We start from the raw sequence: 24,491 nt of genomic DNA, 5'->3' as shown, positions 1-24,491 counted from the left end.
GTACTTGAGACCACTGGACAGTCAGTGAGCAGCCACCAGCTTCCTGAGCAGTCCCTTCGTGTGCTTCTGATGTTCCCTTTGCTTGCCCAGAACCCTAGTGGTTGCGACTCTGTTACTCCTCTGCTCCACTTGGTTTCTTGGAGTGATCCTTCATCAGGTTGGCTTGCTCTCCGTACGTTTAGAATTGCTCTAAAGGTACAGCAGTTCCTTATTTTCAGCCCTCCTCTGCCTTGGGGGACTTGATAAATGACTTCTTGTTTTACGTTGTCTCATCAGGACTCTCTTCTGTCCAGGTTCCCTTTATTCAGTGTGTTGGTGGCAGCCCTGTCTGCTGCCAACAGTGTGACTCCTCTATCCTTGCATAAAAGTTCTTTGGGACTCTGTATTCCTATAATGTTCTTCGTTCTAATTCTCTTATGACTACTTTTCACCAAAATCTGCAGATATTTTAGGAAAAGCCCTTTGGTTATGAATAGCCTCACCTCTCACAGCACTTTCCTTTGAACTGTTAAAAGTCAACGGGGGTGGTTTTTCTGAGCTAGACGGGTAGACTTTCTGTGATTATTTGTTGGGCAGGACCGAAATTGACATGCAATAACTGTTTCCCATCGTGTGATTCTTCCTACAGATGTACACCATATTTGATAATGAATATGGGACCATTTCATCTTGATCCTACAGAGGTACTGTCATTTATCCTGAGGTGCATCAGGCTTTACCTAGTTCTCTAGGTAAATGTGACTGTCTTATTCTTTATTAATTATCGACTCTCTCTGCAGTCGCCACTTCTTTTCCATCCTTCATCAGGTTTTGAAATCACACTGTAGGCAGCATCCACTATGTGCTCAGCGCAGTGTCTGGTCAGCTCTGCAGTCGAGACCCTTTCAGAGGGCCTGTGTTGTGCTGGGCTCTGGCTATAGCCCTGTCAGGGTGAGCAAGGTCCCTGCCTTCACACGGTGTATGGCCTTTTACCTACACTGTCTTTTTGCTTTTAATTCTTTCTCCAGTTGCATGGTATGTTACAGATGAAGACACTGAGGCCCAGATCAGAGCTAGTAAGTTGTAAACTGGTGACCTCAGTACAACTCCAAAATCCATGTACTTTTCCTCCCCCTCATGCCAAATCCCCATCTGATGTAGGGGGCTTCAGATTTGTGAATACTAGGCGGGTGGTGGGCTGGGGCTGGAGAGACCAGCCTCCTCTGCTCAGGTGTCCCTTCAGTCCACATGTATTTATCAGGAAGGGTCTGCCCTGTGCTGGACGCTTCAGGTGGCTTCCGTGGATCCCACAGCACTTATCTAAGCCTTCTGTCCTGCTGCAGAGCAGGGACTGGGGCTGTCTGCGTCACAGGTGCTCTGAGACTTGCCTGAAGCTGCAGCACATGCATGGAAGAGGGCAGGGAGTATGACGTTCTCTTTGACTCTTACCTGAGAGTGAACAAGAACTCCAAGTTGCAAGTGGACTCTTAGGACCAAGGGCCCTTTTTTTAGAATACAGTTTTGAAATGTTTATTTTTTCCTTTTGAAAGGGCTTCTGTAGGTGTGGTGGGCGGACACAAAGGAGCAGTCACAGAACAAGGTCAAGTGTTCCATCTCTGGACCACAAGCCTCACGGGTTAAACTTTGTTGACATGATGGAATTTTTTAAAGAGTAGCAGGATCCCAGAGCAAGGCCTCAAAGGAAGGATCTCTGGGGAAACCTCTGTTTAGAAACTAATCCTCAACCATTGAACGGCTTGGAAGCTGGAAAACAGCTCTTTCTGCATCTCTCAGGCCTTCGGAATTGCTAATGAACACATGTCTAAATGTCCCTTATAATGTGGCTTCTGCATCTGTCCCTTGGAACTGGTCTGTTGGGTTCAGGGACTAGATTGGATCAGTGATGAAATTCTGGCTGCTGAACCAGATGTGGAACTGCCTTGTTAAACTGGAGTCTTCTTGGCTTAGGTCCTCATCATCCCATAGCAACTCATGGAAATACTGCTTCTTCCTAAGTGTAAACATTCCTGCGAGGCCTAACACGTTACAAAAGTCCCTTTGATACATTTGTCTTTCTGACAGTGCTGGGAGGTACTTGATTTTATTCCCATTTGCAGATGAAGACGTAGAGACAGATAAAATGATTTGCCCGAGATTTACTGCTCTGATGAAGTGGCGTTAGGAGTCAACTTGGGCCTTCTGACATGAGCTCATACTCTTCCCTACCCTGTGGGAATGAATTGGGAGATGCCTTTACTCCGGAAGCCTGTCTGGGAACCCCTGTTCTGGTCAGAAGTTGTTTTAAATTTTTTAAATTTAATTTAAGAAATTTATTCATCCCACTTCTGCCTGAGTATCCACTATGTTCCTAGCTCTGTGCTACGTATCTGTGCTCTCTGCTGGGTCCCACACAAGCTAGCGTATCACTAGACTCAGGTATTAGAGATGAATGAACAAGTCTCAACTTTCAGGGAGCTGACATCTAAGCAGCCAGTCACAATACAGAGCAAAATGCAACAGAGACCAGAACAGAGGAACAAAATCCCAAGTTTTTGAAACACTAAGGAAGGGGAGTAGGAAAATCTTCACAGAGACTGGCATTTGAGCTGAGTTGTGAAGGATGAGTGAATAGCATTTTAGAAAGGAGAATTTGGAAAGGCAGGGTGTTTGGAATAATTTGACATGTTTGGGAATATGTGATTCATTGTGGCCAGAACATAGTGTAGGACCGAGGGTCTCAAACTTTAATGTGCCAGAGCCCCACCAGGGTACACCCCCAAAGATTCCAGTGTGGAAGGTAAGATCTGGGGTAGAGTTCAGGAGGGGCACCGGCCAGGGGAGCAGGCGCAGTAGTGTCCCAGGCTGAGCAGACGGCCGCTTCGTAAGGCTTGCCCACCGTGCTCGGGCAGTTTGCAGGCTGTCCTCTTGATAGCTGTGTTTTGTGGCCTTCCTCAGACGTAGCTTTGATCAGGCCCCTCTCCTGCTCCCGTGTGCTCTCAGTTGGCAGGCTTGGCGATGAGCCCCAGAAGCTGGCTTTGAGTAGCTCAAGTAGAAAAGGAGTTTATTGGCAGGACAGCGCGTGGACTGATCAGAGAAGCGGGAGAGCCGGGCCGGGAACGTGGGCCAGAGCCAAGGGCAGCTCGGCAGCAGAGTGCTGCTAAGGAGAGGCCGGAGCAGCCTGTTTAGGACCCGCCGCCTCGGTGGCCTCTGCTTGTCCCCGCTTCCTAGAGTCACGTTCCTGGTGGGCGCATGCATTCCTCAGAGCCGCCTGGCAGGAAACCTTACTGCTGAGAACCCAGCGTGGGTTCTCCAGAAGGAAGATGAGCGTGCATGGGAGGTTCGGCTTGAAGGATGGCAGACAGAGCAGAAATGGCAGACGTCCGCCGTTTTTCTGTGCCATGGCAGGCGGCTTCAGTGAGGCCCTTCACAGCTCAAGTGTGGGCAGCTCCCTGTCTCCACTCTGTTTCACGTGCTCTGCCGAAGCTCCTTCCAGAACATTTCTTGGTGCTATGCTTTTGCTCATACCGTTCCCTTTGCCTGCAGCACCTACCCATGCCTCTCTCTAAGTCACAAACGTCTCTTCGCCCTTCGAGGCTCTGCTTTCCCTGCCTGCCAGGATGAGTCAGCCCTTCCTCTGTGAGGCACCTGCCTGTTCACCCTTGTCACAGTTTCTGGGTTGCTTGGGTTTCTTCCCTGTGAGCTTGCTGGGTGGGAAGGGAACTGGCACTTGGGAGTCTGTGCTGTATGCAGGTTCCCCGAGCTCCCAGCACCGCAGTGCACAGTGGGTATGAACCTGCTGGCTGGTGATTTGTAGCAGGGGTTAGTAACCTGCTTTGGAAATATTATTTTTGTCCTTAGTCTGAGGGAGATTTGGGGGTGTGGTAATGATTTGGGGAAGGGTAGGTTGGTGAGTCACAGGTCTTTCACTTTTGCCTGAATGACTTTTTTAAAATTAATTTTTCTTGGAGTATGGTTGCTTTACTGAATCTTTTAAGGACTGGGAAAGGCTGAGATCCCCAGCTTTGGAACTTTGCCCCCCAGGAGGACAGTTAAGTGGAAGAAGTGGCTTTTGCCAGACTTTGTGGACACTTGGTCACCTGGCACTGTGCAGCGCCACCCCCTGAACATTGTGCAGGGGTGTTCCTGAGAGTCTTCCTCTCTGCCTGTTGTTCAGCTTTCAGTCTCTGTGTTGCGGGAGAGAGAGAGAGAAACCAGTGTGATGCAGGGTGGGAGCAGATGAAGGGGCAGGAGGTGCAGGACACCTGGGTTGACACGCTTTTCCTTCCCGAGCTGGGGATGTTTGTTCCCGTTCGAGAACAAGGCTCTGTCTGGTGACATCCACACAGTAACAGAAGCAAAGCATCTGTCCAGGGTGGTGGCTGAGAACTTGACTCTTCAGTCCCAGCTCCCAGCTGACGAGTGATGCTGGACAAGTTCCTTAACCTCTCTGTGCCTAGTGTTCATTGTGTGTAAAGTGGAGTTGATGAAGGCACCTATCTCAAAGTGTTGGGAAGATGAAGTGATGAAATCCATGTCAAGTGCTTAACGTAATTGCTACCACGTGGTAAGAGCTCAGGAAATGTGAACAATTGCTATACTATTTTTATTATTACTGCTAGTCATTAACTTGAGTTTTTTCTTAATTGTTGTTCTCAAAATCTATTGATCTGTTTCTAAAAGCATGTATTTCAAAGGAATAAAGAAACAAGATAGACAGCCTTTCAAATGTGGGCGGTCAACAGATCTGATGCCTCTGATGTGGTCTTGGGTAAGACCTGGGTTCCCAGCTGGGACCCAGGGTGGGGCTCTCCCATGGGTGGGGACAGTTGCTGCGAGGTGGGACAGTCCCAGGGGTGGAGGGCTCCTGAGAGGAAGCCCCCCCAGCGTGCTTGTTGGGGTGACGTCTGGAGCAGGATGGAGCCTTTGTGGACTCACCTGCCTAAGACACCTCATTGGACTTGGGCTTATTTCTTCCAGTGTAACAACCCCCACCACCATCACCACTTTCAAGCACTTCTGTGCCAGACACTGTTTTAAGTGCTATGCATATATTAACTCATTTAAAAGAGTGCTTAAAGCTACCTCACAGGGCGATTTGAATCGTATACCATGATGAGTGGAAGTTTGCGCAAGCAAGGTGTTAAAAGCAGACACAACTGGGTGACACTGCCAATGAAGTTCATTTCTAGTAAAAAAAAAAAAAGCAAAAGATCACATTTAACTTTTGTCTCTTAAGTGCTCACACACAAGCATGAGATGAATTGCAGTAAAAATCAACAACAGAAGCTTTTTAGGAAATGTACTCTGACAGTGTCCTTCTGCACATGGACCTTTTATCATCCCAGCACACAGCACCTGACCCTGGCAGGTGCTCACACAGGGTCTGTCCGCCAGAACACGTGCCTCTTGATGTGTTCAGGTTTGTGTCTGGCACACTGTGCACTCAGTTAATGTGTGTTGAATGCAGATCTTAAGGGATGTGTCTTATTGGTTTGTTCTTTATTTGAAGAAAGAGGGGTGTTCTGGAAAGGAGCATCTTGTCAAGGCAGAAGGTCTCATCTGGAGAAAGATTTACTACTTTGGAAGGAAAGTATGCTGGCAAAATACAGTCAGGCAAAAATCTCTCTCCTCTACTCCCCCATGAGTCAGTTACATGAGTGTTACCCTGAGCTGGATCTTCTTTCACTAAAATTGAACTTAGTATTGGGAGTCATGAGGTGGGTTACATTAAGTGCCCCCTTTCTACCCACACCCAGATTGCCCCCAGACTTTATTGTTGCTACAGGTCCGTCTTGCATCTTTCTCCCTGGTTGTAAAATCCAAGAAATGTTTGTTTTGTTGGGGGAAATAGAGTGCATGGAAGAGATATGCAGACCTCAATACAGATATAAATTCAGATCTTGTAGCTTATATGAAGGGCTTAAGCAAATAGTTTAACTTCCCTGAACCTCAGTTTTCGTGACCTGTAAAGTAGAATAGTAATACTAGCATCTGGGTTTGTGTGAAGTAGTAAGTAGGTATTAGTGACAGCTATTATTATGTTGTCCACATAGAAGCAATAGGAAGTGAATTCAATTTCAATCATAACCACCTTCTCTGCATTTGAATAAAATATAAATATGATTTCTAGTTAGAAAATAAGTTTATTAGCTTTTTCACTGAGTTGTTTTTGCTTTTAAACATCAATAGTGTGACTGCTGGCTTTTATTCAAAGATTAAATTGGCCCAACTAATAAAAATAATTGGAAAAAAAAAACAACGATTAAATTGGAAGATAACCTACAAATAACCCTTTTTCAAATGTTAGGTTAAAAAAGAAACTATGAAAAAGTCAAAGACATTTTAGTATGTGCTGATCATATCCCTATATGTTAATATATATCCATTGGAGTTTGGATTGTTCCCATATTTATAAGTAGAGAAACTGAGTCTCGGAGAGATCAGTTAATTTCCCAGAGGCAGCACAATTACATTATGAGAGTTCCAACCAGCCTTCTGATTTTCACACAGAAAGCCCTCTTTGAATTTAAACTTGGGAATCCCCATTCTCTTTGGTCTTCCAGTTAATTCTTGGTTTAACTTTTCAACATCCTGCTTTTCTTTTTTAGCATGATTGTTTGCCATACTCCCTTCACACAACCCCTGAGATAGGTGGCCTGTTTCCCAGTTTTCATACATAACTGGAACTTTCCTTTGGGGACTTCCCTGGTGGTCCAGTGGTTAAGACTCCACATTTCCACTGCAAGGCGTACATTTCAATCCCTGGTCAGGGAACTAAGCCCTCATGCTGTGTGGCACGGCCAAAAATTAAAAAAAAAAAAACTTCCCTTTAATCTACTTTCAGAAGTCTCTTCCTCTGTTGATAAAGTTACTCTAACTTTTGTTTTAGCTGTTTTAATATTCTCCTCTCAAGTCAGAACTCAGCCCTACGTCTTTGCTCAGAATGATTCTTAATGAACATATGATGTCTGGGGGCTCTGGGCAGGCCAGCAGCCCCCTATACAAACCAGAGTGAGCAGGGTTGAGCTACAGGGCTCCCCTTCCTAGAGCATTGCCGAACTGCTGACTGTAGCTTTTCCTTCTTTAAGAAGGAGAGAGACCAAGTTCATTACCATGAGCTGCAGACCCCTTCAGGATTTGGTCCTGACCACCTGCCCAGCCTGGAGCCCTCCCGCTGCCCACCATGCAGCTCCAGGCCTCTGAGCCGTGATTTACAAGATTCCCCGGGCCTAGAATTTCCCCGGTATCCTGGTCAGCCTTCATTCCAGCTCTTGAGGAAGCTGCTTGACCAGCTGGAGTCAGTGATTTTATCACATCCCCTGTGTTGTCCTCGTCTGCTGTGACTGTCACCACCAGATCTGTCACTCTCACTAACTCCTTGAGGTCGAGGGGTGTTTTGTCATCTCTGCACCAGCACACAGTGGGTATTCAACACATTTAAAACCTTGCATTTATATACCTACTTCACCAAAAGTGGAAGCTTTGTGGAAATTGCAGAAATTTGTCCAGATTTTCCTGGGTAACCCAAATTTCAAAAACATCTTGTCCCATCGTGAGGCGGTGTCCTTTCCACTTTTGGTTCAGAAAGCATGTTTGCTGTTTTTATAGAGTGCATGAAGGTTGCATGTGAGGGCATCTCAGTGATGCCAAGTTGATACCAAGTCTTTTAACTACCAGAGCGCTGAGTGCCTAGAGAGGCCCAGGGAGTAGAAGGTTTTGTCTAGGTGCTTGTGGAGCACAAGATCTAAGGCAAGTATTAAAAAATAGGTCTTACTGGATGTAATATGACAAAATAAACTTTTTAATGTTAGAAGCATACTCTTATGCCAGTATATCATTAGTATGTACTGAAGATTTATGAAGATTGCTGAGGAAAAGAGCAGGATGACAAAGGTGGATTCAAGGAGAACGCAAGAAACTGATCCTCACATAGTAGGAAAGAGGTAAGATTGCAAATTCAGATACATAACTGGTTAATGTCCTGCAGGGCAATAAGACAAAGCTTTCAAGGTTATCTTTTTCTCCAGACAAGTCATTTGCAACTTGTTTATTTTCTACATGTGAACATCTCATTTTACAGAATGTTTGCCTGATGAGTAGTAAAGAGGAAGTCAGACCACTTTGTGTTTCTGGAGAGCGTCAGATGACCTTTAGGTAGACAGGTAGGACTTTAGAGACACTGTACTTCCCCCCCCCCCCCTTATTTTCAAGTTTTGGACAATTTTTTTTTTTTTAAACAAATCACAGCTGGGTTCAGGAGCTAAAAGATGGCTAGACCTGAGGTAGAAAAGTGTCCTTGGTGAAAGAAATTGTAAGTCGTTTTGAAATGGAATTTTGCAGTTAAAAGGAAGAAGGCTGTAACAAGCAGAAAGGGTGAGGCAGGTGATCGCATTCAGAGAAAGAGCCCCTCCTCCCCTTCCAAAGGCTTGTGCTGACAAGGAAGGGAGTGGGTACTTTTCCGGGGTGAATGACGAGCTAAAGTGAGTGGGAAGTGAAATCCCTTGGAGTCGGAGGGAGCCATTGGTGGGAACCTATGAAGCTCCTGCTAGAGAAGTTTGATTTGCTTTGAAAGATTGTTGGCCCAACAAGATACTCGGGACGATTGTCACCGGGTGGAAGGCTGTGGTTGAAATCAAGGCAGCGGGGAGCAAAGAGAGAACCCTGTGATACCGTGGAAGGAGACCTGCCAGAGATTCACAGTGAGCTCACTACAGAGGAAAGAAGAAAAGAGCAGCTGAAGGTAGTGCCGCAGGTCGCTGTCTTTCGATGGAACTCAAGAGCTGGCTCGGGTTCTCTTGGCCCAGAGACAACGGCACCGGTCAGCTGAACCGGGTCCTCCGGGGCTGCCCCTGATGCCCAGCCTGGGCAGGTGGCGAGAGAGCCAGGGCAGACCAGAGGCTGTCCGATAATGACTTGCCTCCCCTTTGTATTTTCTTTTCACTCTTAATCCTTCAATGTATTATTTTATTATGTAATACTCGATATGTGCAGAGGAGTGTGTGACACATTTGTGTGTGTTATGAAACACAAGCATTTGAGAACCTCCACCTTCCTCTGTGGTTTCTTTGCCAGTAAAGAGTTCACTCATCCCTCGCTTAAAATATGGGATACCTGAGTCACCCGCTTGTCATCCTGTGTCATTCGGCACCTCCTCCAGCCTCCCTCTTCCCCAGGACTGTGACCCAGGATTTCCCTGAAGTACATGATTCTAACCCTGTGCTCTGAGCTTCTTAGCAAATGAATGTGCCTCCCCGTGTTTGAGTGGATCAAATTTTTTTTTTTTTCAGTTGAGAGATCTCTAGAGTAATTTTATCTGTAGAGCTGCCATAGCATATAATTTCAAAGAATATCTTGAGGATATTTCATTTCTTGAGTACTTATTTTCAAGAAATTTATAAGTGGTCACATTTTCTATGGAAATATTGGAGGGTACTTGTTGTCAGATCACACATTTACACAAAATAATAGTTGTACAAATAAGACCTTATTAATTCCTTTAACAGTCCTAATATTCCCTTGGGTGGGGCAGGAGCTCATTCCGCTAGTTGTCATCTCTCAGTTACTGTAGTTTAAACTCTCCATTTTTCACAATTCAGTCTTTTTTCTTTTCCCACCTCCCTTTGGGTCTTCTTAAATGCTGCATCAAGGGACGAGTTCTGTGGCATATGACCCAAATCCTTAGAGACTCTATTCTCGAATTATCAGTGGGTTTTGCCACGGGTGACTTGTCTCTTCTGATTCCTGGGCTGGTATTTGTTGAGGTGCAACTGGACCTGCCTTGCTTTCTGAATTGTCTTTCAGGATCTAATTGTTGGCCCCTGCTGTAGAGCACACACAGGCTTTCTTATCACATGTTCAAGCCATTGCCACACATCTCTGAAACACAGGGGAATTTTGGCATTCTCCAGAAAACAGAAGATCTTCAGATTTACCGTGTGCAAATGCTATCTTTCCAGTGCACATTTAATAAGACACCATGGATGCATGAGGCTTTTAGAGAAATGCCCTACCCTAATTGCCGCACCTGTAAAATAGACTCATTCATCCTTCTCCTGATGTTATCAGATTCTCTGATAACTCTATGTGTGCTCAGTCTCTTAATCGTGTCTGACTCTTTGCAACCCCGTGGACTGTAGCCTGCCAGGCTCCTCTTTCCATGGAATTTTCCAGGCAAGAATATTGGAATATTGCCATGTCTTACTCCAAAGTGGATCGATTTTTAAGGCGGCAGTTTGCCTGTTGTAGTTGTCACTCTGTTCCTTCTGGTATTGTTTACACTTTAGGGCTTCTATGTTGAGGGGAGTGGTCGCCAGCCTAGCTCCTTTACTGCTCCTCCAGGTGACCTGAATGGGGATAATAGATGTTTCAGGTCCTGAGAAGCAGGGGTGATCACAAATAGCAAAATGGTGGACAAATGAAAAGTTGCCTTACCACTGACCGTCAGGTTTGATAGGGGTCTACATTGGACTTTTTTTTTTTTTTAAGATTCTTTAATTAGAAAAAAAAAAAAATCCTAGGAGGGGAGACAGGTTCATCAGCTTGAAAGCAGGATATGTTTTGGGGATTAGATTTTGTGTTTACCTCCCTCTCCCCCACTGGTTATGTCCTCGTTCCACATACATTACACGCCATGCTTCTGTGTTCTCAGGTCTGTTGGGCAGGTCTAATGTGAAAGATGAACAAAAGTAAGTGAAGAAGGTTTAGGTCAATATCCTTATGAAGTTGGGGATGAGGAACAGAAACCAGGTAATTTTACTACACAGGATTAAAATTGTTCTGCTGTAATGCAACATACACGTTACTGAAAAGTACTACACTATGCAGAATTACACAGTAAAAACCACAGAGCTTATGGGGAAAGTGGGGTTAGGTTCTCAACACTCAGAAATTTCGTAGGAGACCAGAAAATACAGAGAAAAAATGAATAGGCATTCTGGAAAAAAAAAGATAGGGAGGTACAAACTACCATGTATAAAATAAACGAACCACAAGGATATATTTATTTATTGTACAGCACAGGAACAATAGCCAATATTTTATAATAACCTTAAATAGAGTATATATAGTTTATAAAGATTTTGAATCACTGTGTTGTAAAACTGAAACTAACATTTTGTTAATCAACTATAGCCCAATAAAAAAATTAAAATTTAAATGCTAAAAATAAATAACTAAGATAGCAACCCCTAAAACAGTTTTACAGATGTTAAGTGGCTTGGAAATACAGCACTCTACCTTGAAAAAGACCTGAGGTTTGCTTGTGGAAGTGGATGTTGGAAAGTTATAGCTCATGAGTTACTGTGAAGTGATGGAAGAAGGGCTATCTGAAGTCCAGTGGAAATTCTGACCCCAGATGTGGATGGTTATAACTCATAATACATGCAAGTGACCTGACGAAGCTGGTAGATGTTTGAGGTGTGTACATTTTTTGTTTTCCTGTGTGGCTCATTTCAACTGGGTGTGGTTTAATGCATTTTTTTAGTGTTTCTTTAATGCATAAGTAAACACAAAATTTATGCCCAAATTATTCCCTAATATATCCAGTTCATCAGAAAAAAAATCTGAGTTTTCCAAAAATAAAGTCAAAGCAAAACTATCAGAAACCACTATGTATAACATGTACTAGCGAATACTAAGTGCCAAGCACTGTGCTGTAGATTCTGTGGATTATCTCTCAACAACATGACGAGCTCAGTATACTTGTTAGCCACATTCTATAGGTGAGAAGACTGTGACTCAGAGAGGTAAAACTTACCCCAGGTTACAGGGCTAGGACAAGGTGACTCTCCTGACTGTGCCATTCTCTTTTCCTGAGCAAAAACAAATAAACCAACAAAGTGGGGCAAATATTTAAGGAAGAGCAAAATCCATAATATGTAAAAGTTTTTCAAATCAGTAAAAAGAGACAAATAGCCCAGTAGAAAAATGAACAAAGGTCAAGAGCAGGCAGTTTGCAAAGAAGGAATACACATGGCCAGTGAAATGGGGGAATGACATTTAACCTCATTTAATACTGATTCATGTCAATCAGAACAATTAGATGTTTTTTCCCCACTATCAAATGGACAGAAATAAATGTGGGAAAACACTGGTAGGAATATAGATTGTTATAACCTTTCTGAAGTATATATAGAATACCTGTCTTTTGACTCAGCCATCTAATTTCTAGAACTTTATCTTAAGAAAATAAATAATCAGATAAGTGGGAAAAGATCCTTGTTCAAGATTTTTGTAAGAGTTGTTCATCATGCCGAAAAGATGAAAACATTCATTCATCATCACCAAGTGATTAACCAAGTGGTTAAATCCTGGTACATTAATACAATATAATACAATTCAGCGCAGCACAACACAATGCAATATGAATGTAGGACTCTCAAAAAGGATGATATTCTGTCCGTAATGGTTGACACTGCATACTCTCTGTGTTTTATTAAGCAAAAGAAACAGGGACAAAATAGCATCTTCCCAGTGTGATCCCATTTGTGTAAAACTATCCCACATGTGTGCATGCTTGTGTTTGCAAGCAAACCTTGAATGGGAAGAAGCCTAGATAAAGATACACATCAAAACATTGATGGTAGATGTCTCTGGGTGATGGAATTGCTGGATGATTTTTTTTTTCATTTAATATTTTTCTAAATTTTTCTGTAGTGAATATGTTACTTTTATGGTTTAAAAAAGAAAATTATTTTAAAACATTGTCTAGGGACTTCCCTGGCCGCCCAGGGGTTAAGACTTCGCTGTCCCATGCAGGGGGCACAGGTTCCACTCCTGGTCAGAGAGCTAAGATCCCACATGCCTCATGGCCAAAAAAACCAAAACATAAAGCAGAAGCAACATTGTAACAGATTCAATAAAGACTTTAAAAGTTGTCCACATCTAAAAAAAAATCTTTAAGAAAACATTGTCTAACCCAAGATCCATAATAAATACAAAATATAAGAATAAATGACCTTTGTAAAACAGTTCTAGCACCTAACAGGGCTCAGTAACAAACACCCACAGAAAGGATTTTTGACCAGCTGCAGTATTGGAAATGATGTTACCCCATTTGGAACTTCAGATTCTATATTTCTGACTGAAATTAATCTGATTGGATTTCAGGTTACCTCATTTCAGGTAGATGCCATTGGACTGAGCCAGACACAGTGGCTTATGTTACCTCCAGGTCCCGGGCCCTGTAAAGTACATGTGAACTTGGGGTCTCTTCAGATGAAACCTGGGACTGTCAGGCACAGGTGGCAGCCAGGGCCTCTTAATTTTGGTTACATGATCAGAACCCACATGTAGTTTCTTGGGGCCCAGCTTACTTTATCAGGCAACTTGAATCTTAGTTTATGAAGCAGCTAAACACAGGAGGGTAGCTTGGTGGGGAAGGTGACTGACAGGAGCGCCCCTGCACCCCACCCAGTGAGCTGGGGTTTGCACGCCTCAGGCGGTGGCCCAGCTCCAAGGAGGCCCGTGTCTGGTCCTCCATGTCTTGCCCAGCTGCATTTTCAAAGCTCCATAAAAATACCCAGACTTCCCAGTGGCTCAGTGGGAAAGAATCTACCTGCCAATGCAGGAGACACGGATTTGCTCCCCAGCCTGGGAAGATCCCACTAAGCCCGTGAGCCACAGCTATTGAGCCTGTGCTCCACAACAAGAGAAGCCACTGCTGTGAGAAGCCCATGCACTGCCACTAGAGAAAAGCCGCACAGCAAAGAAGACCCAGCACGGCCAAAAAGAAAGAAAATTATTTATACAGAAAACAACAAACTGCCTTCTCTTAGGCCTCTCTTTTCCAGGTTTCGTGGCTCTTTGTGGACATGGGAGCCTGCGTGACATGGCACACGAGTGATGGGAGCAGGGAGGCGCCAGGAGATGCGGGACGCTCCCAGAGGGTAGCCCCGGGGTACGGAGCAGATCTGCGCCTGCGCGGCCTGCCCTTCTGTCACTGCGGCCAGCTGGGTCTGGGGAGGCCCCGTGCGCCTGCTGCGGCAGTGGCTCCCAGAGCCGTTTCCTTACTTCTTTCTTCAAGTGCTTAGTCTCAACAGCCCCTCTGTGCCCCTCAGCCCAGTGCCCGTCTACCTGGCTGGAAATAGCTCTGCTGGAGCTCATCATATGTGGGTTGAGAAGGATTTTTTTTTTTTTTAATTTAAGCAGTCACATTCCATCTGCCTACACACACCCTGCTTTGTGAGCTAAGCTGTGTGACCTCTGCACGTTACTTTTCCCCAGTCAGCCCAAGTGTCCCCCGACAAGAGTTTCTGGAGAGCACTCGACAGGGAGCCAAGCACCCGTGTACTAGGGCTTCTGATCCCACTGATAGGTATCTTTGTAAGGATCAGCCTCTCACCGAGCACTTTGCATACATTATCTTATTAATCCTTACCACAAAGAAGCCAAGTCTTCTTGTGGCAGCCTCTTGTGAGGAAACGGGGATGTGGAAAGAAGTGACTTGCCCATGTTCACACAGCGGATTAGATTGGAGATCCACCTGGTGTCAAAGCCTGTGCCCATCTGCCCTCCCGCCTCTTTAGCCCTCCTTCACTTTCCATGGATTAGGGCAGTTAGTGGAGGAGTAAGTCTTATGGCTCACAAAGTAGTCCTCTGTGTTGATTCCCCAGATATTATGGGAAGGGTCAACAAATTATTAGGTTTCTCTTAATCACTTTCTTAAAGCATTTTAAGAAATTGTGCTTGGAACGTGTCAGCACTGAATCGTTTTGTTTAAATTTTGTGCTGAATTTGAGGATATTTTTCAATAATCATGTATGAGAAATTGGAATTAGTTGGTGCAAGTTAGTTATCTGTGGTATTCTGCCCACTCCTCCCTCCCACAGGTGACGGGCTGAGTGGGGACGGAGCCGAGTATTGAGGTGTTGGTAAATAACACCACTGTGTAGTCATTTAATCTTGTGAGGTGCTGTTTTGCCAGCAGGTTGAACTGACTGAACACTAAATGTGCTGAACTGCTAGGTCACACTAGAAACCCCTGGGTAGCTTTCTGCTTGCCTGTGATAAGACTCTTCATAGCCTAGATTCTCACACGCATGATGAGCACACGCACACACACAGTTAGAGACCTGGGAAAGGCTTGCTGGTGGAAGTTTGGAGAATGGTTGGAGATAGCGCTTAAGGGCTTTTGTTTGTTTTTCTTTTTTCTTTGTGTGACCAGATCAGAGCCTCCTGCCACCTTGAGAGTTTGAGAGGAGGATGCCACAGTTTAGGAACAAGCAGTAGCTTCTTGGGAATATATTGGAAAGGAAAAGGGAGAGGATGTGGACCGGGTAGAGGATTGTAGATCTGAAAATACCTCGGACACTGTTGAGGCCCCAGACTCCCAGTGGGAAGCAGCCCTATGGGGAGGGAAGGAGTCATGAGAGATGAGTTGTTGGTCGTGGATTAAGTTCGGTTTGGGTAAACCTTTGGGAGGATGAACCAGAGGAAGAGGCCCTGGAAGCAAGCTTGAGGCCCTCAGGGCTGGGAATTTAGGGTCGCAGGTACTTAAGAGCACGATCTAGAAGGGGGGCATGGTCTCTAGTGGACACATGCCCTTAGCCCCACAGACTTCTTGCCCAAAGGGAAGGGGCACAGCCAGAGAAGTCCAGGGCCCGGGTTGTTCTGCCCTGACCTTCTGATGGTGCAGTGGAAGAAACTTGAAGGTGGGAGGCCAGGAACTGGTTCTAATCCTTGCTGTGCCCTGATGTGCTTTGTGACCTTGGCTGAGTGATTTCCCTGTTCTCGACCTCGTGTAAGATCTTTCCTTCAGGGCCATCACCTTCGTCGTCCTTGCGGGTTCCATTGCCCAGGATGGCGGGAAGGCCTAGAGCCTGCCTGTGGTGAGGAGAGTCAGGTCTGGCCGACTCCTGCTCTGCCGTGGGGAGCAGTGCTGGCCGGGACTGAAGGTGGCCTCCCAGTGCAAGCCTGCTGAGCCCCAAAGACTTAGGGCAGCGACTCCCCCAGCTGTAAAATGGGGCCAGCAGTCCCCTCCAAAGGCAGCACTCACCCAGGACAGAGGCGGCTCCTATTAGACCTGATGCAGACAATGAGGAAAGGGGGCAGGGTGAGCCTGGAGGTGGTAAGGAGGGAGAAGAACAGGAGCCAAGTGAAGTCCTGTAGCATTTGCCCATGGTCAGCCATGTTGGCCCTGTTGAGTTCCCACGTGAGAGAGAGGTCACCCATCTCTGCCCTGGTCTTGGGAAAGCTGTTGGATTTTCTCACGCCTCAGTTGTTGTTCAGCTGCTAAGTCATGTCCCAGTCTTTGTGACCCCGAGGACTGCAGCATGCCAGGCCTCCCTGTTCCTTCCCATCACCTGGAGTTTGCCCAGGTTCTCATGCCTCAGGTTCTTAAGCAAATTTAAAAGTTAATCAACATCTTGTTTGTTTATGATGCCAAATACTTTTCAAGTTTCTTTAATTTTTTAGATCCAAAGCTATACACAAACAGGTACAACCTAGACATTTTATCACACGTTTATCCACTAGACGTTTTGGACATCAGTAAAATTCCCCCTCTCCGTGTGTTCACAGAGATGCTGCAGTTTGTCAGCAATCAAGTGGGCGAGTTCCCTGACTTGTTCTCAGAGCCTCTCTGCGGCTCCTTCCCCGGCGGTGGCGGTGGCGGCGGCAGTGGCGGCGGCAGCAGCAGCAGCAGCGGTGGTGGAGCTGGGAGCGGGGACCCCTCCGGGCAGCGGCCTTTCAGTCAGGTCCCGCTGCCGGCCTTCTCCCCCTCGGCCACCTCCCCGCAGGCTGCAACCCTCCAGGTCAAGGCGCCCGCCGCCTCGGGTCCCACCCAGCCAAGGGCGGCCCCGGTTCTGCAGCCCCGCCCCCAGCCGCAGCCCCCGCCCCCTGCCCCGCTGCCGCCGCAGACCGTCATGATCACCCCGACCTTCAGCACCGCTCCGCAGACGAGGATCATCCAGCAGCCCGTCATCTACCAGAATGCAGCTACCAGCTTTCAAGGTGACTCGAGAACTCAGATGCCATAGCCTTTAGTGGGTTCAAAAGTTTTCGGGCCAGTCTGCAGGCACTGCGGAGGCAGATAGTGAAGAGTTCTGCCTCCCTGGGGATGACAGAATCTTCCTGATCTGGCCCAGTCTGAATGAGGTTTTGGTTAACTGAGCCTGGTGGTGCAGGATCAGATTCCCACTCTTCAGATACCTTAATGTCTGTTGGGCCTGCTTCAAGGATTCGTGGTCAGAGACTCCTGACAGGCACAGTAGGCTCAGGGGTATCCTGAGAACTAGAGGTGGAGACTTGCATGAAATGGGTCTTGAAACTTAACCCAGGCCCCAGGAGGATCGCAGCTCCTGTAGGTTGAGAACCCGGCATCCAGCCAACATCTGAGCATCCACCACGGAGAGGATCGCACCTTTGACGTAGACACCCTGTCACTTGAAGTGGCGGGCCTCAAAGTGGGCCCTCGGCTGTGTGCGGAGTGAACCAGCGACTTTCTGCGCTGTGTCTGCGCTGTGCAGTGTCCCAGCCCCTTTTCTTGGGATTTCTCTCTGACCCTGTGAGGAGCCCAGGGTGGGATTAGTCCTGCTGTACTAATTTATTTCACAGGATCTGCCAGCTCTTCAGCGGGCTTCAGGGGTTTCGGGTCTGGGGAAAGGTGACAGAGTAAAATCCAAAACAGTCATCCCAAAGTTCACTTTCCATTCATTTCCTGGGGGCCAATGAAGCCCTGGGAGTTGGTTCTAACATCTGTTACCTCGCTCATTGGGGGCAGCCATTTGCTGTTTAGCCCCCCTCACCTCCACTGCAGCACCTGGAGTAATGAAATAGCTTCTACTTGTTAGCTCAGAAATTGAGGCAGCCCTCACGGGATCTTCTTGTCCACTTGACCAGCTTGTGGATGGCTTTCCACATCCTCTCCAGACGCAGGCAGGGAGCTGGGGTCCTTCCAAGGCACTTGGTTACAGCGCAGCTACGGTGACAGAATGCATTCCTTGTCCATGTGACTTTTCTTCTCCTCTCTTCCCAAGTCCTTCAGCCGCAAGTTCAGAGCCTAGTGACCTCCTCCCAGGTGCAGCCAGTCACCATCCAGCAGCAGGTGCAGACGGTGCAGGCCCAGCGGGTGCTGACGCAGACGGCCAATGGCACGCTGCAGACCCTGGCCCCGGCCACGGTGCAGACAGTGGCTGCGCCCCAGGTGCAGCAGGTCCCGGTAGGTGGCTGGCAGGAGTTCCGAGAGGCCATGGTAGGGGCTCTCAGCCAGTCTGTGATGGAGGATGGGGTCTACATACCAAGCAGGGCCAGCAGGGTGTGAGGGAGCCACTTGTGGGGGCAGGTTGGGGCCACTGGACCTTACAAAGCCACCCGTGAGACCCAGCAGAGATAACATATGTAGGTGGACACTGGCACTTATACAAACTCAGTAAATGCTGGTGTATTAACTTATTTGCACATGTAATGGGTATAAAACTGAAAACAGATGTGTTAAAATGTTTTTAAGACATGCAACAAGGTGGACTGTGTTTCTAACTAATGAAGTAATTTATCTTAAAAAAAAAAATCCAGGTTTACCACTTTTGCTTCTCAGCCATGTTCCTGGCATTCCTAAGTTTGTCCATAATCAGATCTCTTTCCCCTCCACAGTCCCTCCGCACCATGTCTTCTCCGCACTAGCTAGGCTCCTGGCACTGCTCGCATTGAAGCCTTTCAGCCTTCCATCCCAAGACCCTCTTTGTTGTTGTTGGTTAGTCGCTGAGTGGTAGCCGACTCTTGCGACCCCATGGACCGTGGCCTGCCAGCCTCCTCTGTACATGGGATTTCCCAGGCAAGAATACTGGAGTGGGTTGCCATTTCTCAGTGGGATCTTTCCGACCCAGGGATCTAGCCACGTCTTCTGCTTGGCAGGCAGATCCTTTACCACTGAGCCACTTGAGAAGCGAAGCCCCAAACCCTCTTTAGCTGTGCTCTTTCTCCTCCTCAACCCAGTAGTCAAGCTACATTCTCAGTTTTATGAAAATTTTATCATTCTTGTCTGGAGGGTCTTTGCAGCAAGAAGTAACACAAAATAGAAAAATAGACCACTTCCTTGGTGGTCCAATGGTTAGGACTTTACACGTCCACTGCAAAGGGTGTGGGTTCCATCCCTGGTCTCATACGCTGATGGTGCAGCCAAAAGAGGGAAAAAAAGAAATACAGTGCTACCTTCCTTTTCCTTTTCTTCCTTTTCCATGCAGGTCCTGGTACAGCCTCAGATCATCAAGACAGACTCCCTTGTCCTGACCACACTGAAGACAGATGGCAGCCCTGTGATGGCCGCAGTCCAGAACCCCGCCCTCACTGCCCTCACCACCCCCATCCAGACAGCTGCCCTGCAAGTTCCGGTAAGAGCTGTGCCCCCTCTTTCTTGGGGGTATTAGGCCTCAGAGATGTTAACAAAGCCTCCAGACACTGAATGGATGCAGAAACTCTATGGAATGTGTCAGTCAAATTGCAAAATCACCTCTTTTAGTTTCTTTTTTCCCCTTGAGAAGTACCAGCACCGAGTGTTATGTGGGAGTCCTAGGGTTTATGAAGAGCAAGGGAGGGACCGCAGAGGAGCTGCAGGTTCACCCAGGACCATCCGCCTCTTAGGTCCTGCCGATGGAGGTTTAGCTTCTGAAGGACCCTAGGCAGGGAAGGGCTTCAAGGTGGGGCATGGAAGGTCCCTTAAGGTGTAGGGTCTTGGTCACTGTCTGCATCTTGTGACCAGAGAGTCTAACAGAAAAAAGTGATCAGAAATCAAAAGTAAGCATTATTCATAAAAGCCAAGAATCAAAAACAACCCAGCTATCCATCCAAAAAGAACTATTGATACATACAGCTACGTGGCTGACCTTCAGAAATAGTATGCTCAGCAAAAGATGCTGATCGCAAAGAATTCATGCTGATGTTTCCAGTGTATTAAGTTTAAGAAGACAGTGATAGAAGTCAGAGCAGTGATTACAAAGACAGGGAAGGGGCGTACAGGAACTTTCTTGGGAAATAGAAAGGGTCTGTGTCTTCGTCAGGGTTACATTGGTTACACACCCTGTTCCATTAAGTTGTACACTTGAAATGTGTGCTTTTGACCATGTGCAAATTATTTCTTGATGACTCATGCATTTGAGAAGCGTTTTATCTGCTCATTGGCCATTTGGATATTGAAGCTGTTTGTTGAAGAAAATAAAACTAAAATTAGTGAAAATAGAAACAGAGAAGGAAAAGCAGACCTGAGGGGAAAACAGGGGGATGCCTCCATAGTTGGTGTGTTTATTTAATATAATGGCTCTGATTGTCACTTCTGCCCTTGAGGTTTTTGATGGTCAAATTGTATAAGGAAACCCAATAAGTTAGCTCTCTGTCACGTGAGAGGAAAACATGTGTCACACACAGGAGAAAGTTTTGTGGTTGGTGCAGCATTGTACACGAGCTCAGAAGCAGCTGATGGGTTGAAAGCGAAGCAGAAACTGTAGACATTTTCTGGCATCCTTAAACCAAAGGTTGGCGTTGATCCACACTAATGCTGTTGTGGCACAGGCTAATCAGCAGTGACTCTGAAAGGGCACAGTGACCAAGATACTGTGGCTCCAGAGCTTCCAGACTTGATTATCCCAAGCAAGGCGTCAGACCACACAAAGCATTTTCAGGTGATGCCACATGGCCAGGGCCAGTGGGTTCGTGACCTGAGGTTGCTTTCCTTATGCTAACCAGGCAGTCATTCTGACCTTGTGTCTGTTCTAGACCCTGGTGGGCAGCAATGGGACCATTCTGACCACGATGCCTGTGATGATGGGACAAGAGAAAGTGCCCATTAAGCAGGTCCCCGGGGGAGTCAAGCAGCTCGAGCCTCCCAAGGAAGGAGAAAGGCGGACGACACACAACATCATCGAGAAGCGGTATCGCTCCTCCATCAACGACAAAATCATTGAGTTGAAGGACCTGGTCATGGGGACTGATGCCAAGGTGGGTGCCAAGCAGAATGTTGTCTCATGCCCCATCATCTCCCCTCTGTCTGTCTTTGCTCTGGGAATTTAGGGAAGACGCAGGCCCAAGTGAGTGAATGCAGGAATAGATAAAGGTGCTTTCTTATTAAAGCATCTTGTTGTTTTGAAATTCTATAAAGTTTAGCTGTTGGGGGTTGGTCAGGCAGTAGCTTGTGTGGACCTTTGACTCTGCTCTGCAGTGGTGGCTACTCACTGCCCCCCACAACCACCACTACCGTGTCACAGGCTCCTGCTGCTCACTGATGGCCAACTACAGGACCGTGTGCACCTCTTAGTCAGCCGATGGCATTTTTGGCAAATGTTTAATCATATTCAGGGATGGCTAGCAATATTTTAACCTTTTAGGGAGGAGATAAAATGTTGATGGGGTCTTTGACCAAGAACAAATAAGAGGAAATTGATTTTTCATGTACTTCTGGTGTTTCAATTAATGTATCTTTTGGCTTTGGCATGTAGATTTTTAAATCTATTATCTGTTTATCTTTACCTCTATTTTCAAAGAAAATACAGTTTTCTTGGTAGCCTACAAATCTGAAAGGTACTGATATACTTTTATTTAAGATAACCATCCAACAGTGCTCTGGTTTTTTGTTTGTCGTTTATTTTCCTTAAAGTTTGTTTTGGTGCGAGGATTATTATAGGAAGTAGGAATAACAGCTAATATTTAGTGCTACTATGTGCCAGGCCAGAGACTAAGCCCTTTATACATATTATCTCTTTTAACCCTCATGGCAAGGCTATGACTCATATACTGTCATTATCCCTATTTCACAGAGGAGGAAAAGTGAGGTTCAGAGATGTTGAGTAACTTGTCCTGGGTTACACAGCTAGTTAGTGGAAGAATCAGGGTCTGAACCCAGCAAGGACCTCCCACTCCAGAGCCTGAGCTCTGGGCCTCTGCTGCCCTCACTGTGCAGGCTGGTCTGATGCCCCTGTGTTTCTCACCCATCTTCCTTCCCAGATGCACAAGTCTGGCGTTCTGAGGAAGGCCATTGACTACATCAAATACTTGCAGCAGGTCAATCATAAACTGCGCCAGGAGAACATGGTGCTGAAACTGGCAAATCAGAAGAACAGTGAGTGTGCTCATTATAGGAGAAGTCCTGTGTTGGACACTGGGGAGGGTCCACGGGTGTGTGTGCGAGGTGCCGTCATGGGTGAAGCAGGAGCAGGGGCTGTGTGTCCCTCCTAGCCCCGCCCTGGCCCAGGTCAAGTGTTGTAAAATGGACCATTTGCCAGGTAGGGTTTTCTTTACAGAACTCCTGAAGGGCATCAACCTCGGCAGCCTGGTGGACAATGACATGGACCTGAAGATCGATGACTTTAATCAGAATGTCCTTCTGATGTCGCCTCCGGCCTCCGACTCAGGGTCCCAGGCCGGCTTCTCCCCCTACTCCATCGACTCAGAGCCGGGAAGCCCTCTACTGGATGATGCAAAGGTAATGAGCTTTTGAAATCCCTTGACTCTGGGAATCTCTCCCATCTCCTGTAAGTTAATAGTGGGGAGATTGCAGACAGAGGTCCAGGCCAGGTGTTCAGAGGCCTCGGGCTGGAGAGCAGCAAGAATTCTGTGAAATTAGGCACATGCTGAAAACTAAAGAAAAAGAAGACTGACTCTATGTGGGGAGACAGCCCCTGATTTTATTGGTCTTTGCTGAAAGGGCCCATCAGAGAGGAATAAGGGCCGAATCCAGAACGGGGACACACAGCAGCTGTCACACGGAGCTAGGAGTTGCTGGAGGCGCCTCATTGCTTTCCTTGCCTGTAATGAGCCTGGCAAGACCGCTTTGTGAGGTTGATCAGTTGGGTTAGGATGAAGCTGCCTCTGGGTCCTCTTCGGGAAATGATTACAATTTGCAGCCTTAACAGATAACATTCCTACCAAGGGCCTTTAATTGTGGAAGAAAGCCCCTGGCAATTGTTGTTTAATGGAGTTAGTTAGAAGAGAATCAAGCCTAATGATTTTCCTAGGACCCTGTGGCAACCACTGGGTTTTGTGCTGTATTTTGACACTGGCAGTTTCTGGCTTCAAAAGCACAAAGTTTCCTTCTACCGTAAGTTGTTGATCAGACTATTTATTGTAGCATCTGCTTAATTTTATTAAGGAAACTCTATTTTTGAAATATTTTATAAGTGTGGTTCTGTTTGGAAACACAAATCCATATGACATATACCTTAAATTGGATAAGTGTCTGAATCATCAGAAGAAATTTTCAAGTGGCTTAAAAATGTTGAAAAGGAATGACGTGGTAAGTACACAGTGGGAGTCAGGGGAGATCCGACTCTAGTCTGGTTCCCCAGGCTGGCAGAGCCTCTGCCTCCAGTTCTTCTGTAAAATGGGGAGAAAACAATGTTGTGGGTTTAGAATAGGTAAGCTTCTGAAAATAGATTCATTCTAAAGTATGGTCTTTAATCAACTTGGAGGTATAATTTATATGTGATAAAATACACCTGTTTTACTGTATTGTACAATATGTGTTTTAATAAATATATACACTTATGTAACTCACAATAACCATGATATAGAGGAAAGAACTGGAAGTATTTTTTCTAAGATCAAGTGGAAGACAAGAATGCTGAGAGGAATTCCCTGGTGGTCCAGTAGCTAGGACTCGACGCTTTCACTGCCAGTGGCCCAGGTTTGATCACTGGTCGATGAGCTAAGATACCATAAGCAGCACTGCATGGCCAAAAAATAAAAGAAGACAAAGATGCCCGCTCTTGCCACTTTATTCAACATAGAATTGGAATCCTAAAAAAGAAGTTAAAAGGAATCCAAATTGAAAAGAAAGAAGTAAAACTGTCACTGTTTGCAGATGACATGATACTATGAAAATTCTAAAGATGCCACCAAAAAACAAATAGATTAATAAGTTTAGCAAGATTGCAGGATATAAAATTAATGTACAGAAATTGGTTGAATTTCTATACTAACAAAGTACCAGAAAGAGAAATTAAGAAAATGATCTCATTTGCAGTTGCATCGAAAAGAATAACGTATCTAGGAATAAATCTGACTAAGTAGCTAAAAGACCTTTACTAAAAAAACTGTAAGACACTGATGAAAGAAACCTATAATGGACACAGATGGAACGATATATCGTGCTCGTGGACTGGAAGAATTAATACTGCTAAAATGACCATACTCCTCAAGACAGTCTGCAGTGATATTTTTCACAGAACTAGGGAAAAAAATCCTAAAATTTATATGGCAACACACAGGACCCCAAGTAGCCAAAACAGTCTTGACAAAGAACAGTAGAGCTGGAGGTAGCAGGTTCCCTGATTTCAGGAATCAAAACAGTATGATACTGGCACAAAACAGACACTTAGATCCATGGAACAGAATAAAAAGCCCAGAAATAAACCTACTTATGTGTTCAGTCAATCCGTGACAAAGGAGGCGAGGATATACAAAGGGGGGAAATGACAGCTTCATTAGTAAATGCGGCTGGGAAAACAGGACAGTTCCATGCAAGAGAATCAGATGTACTACTTTGTCACACCATCTACAAAACTAAACTCAGAACAGATTAAGGACTTAAA

At 46.0% G+C, this 24,491-nt stretch overlaps 1 protein-coding gene across 1 annotated transcript in view; it reads left to right on the top strand.

Moving 5' to 3' along the window:
- SREBF2 (sterol regulatory element binding transcription factor 2) overlaps positions 1–24,491 on the top strand; it is a 54,658-nt gene that overhangs the window by 7,171 nt on the left and 22,996 nt on the right. Inside the window, exons 2-7 of the mRNA XM_043440083.1 lie at positions 16,498–16,929; positions 17,955–18,136; positions 19,158–19,304; positions 20,683–20,904; positions 21,907–22,021; positions 22,203–22,384. Coding sequence (XP_043296018.1) covers positions 16,498–16,929; positions 17,955–18,136; positions 19,158–19,304; positions 20,683–20,904; positions 21,907–22,021; positions 22,203–22,384 — 1,280 coding nt within the window. The remainder of the gene's footprint in view (positions 1–16,497; positions 16,930–17,954; positions 18,137–19,157; positions 19,305–20,682; positions 20,905–21,906; positions 22,022–22,202; positions 22,385–24,491) is intronic.

The sequence above is a fragment of the Cervus canadensis genome, chromosome 21, assembly GCF_019320065.1.
Source record: "Cervus canadensis isolate Bull #8, Minnesota chromosome 21, ASM1932006v1, whole genome shotgun sequence".
Classification (NCBI taxonomy): Eukaryota; Metazoa; Chordata; class Mammalia; order Artiodactyla; family Cervidae; genus Cervus; species Cervus canadensis.
This window is presented reverse-complemented; position numbering and strand designations above follow the sequence as displayed.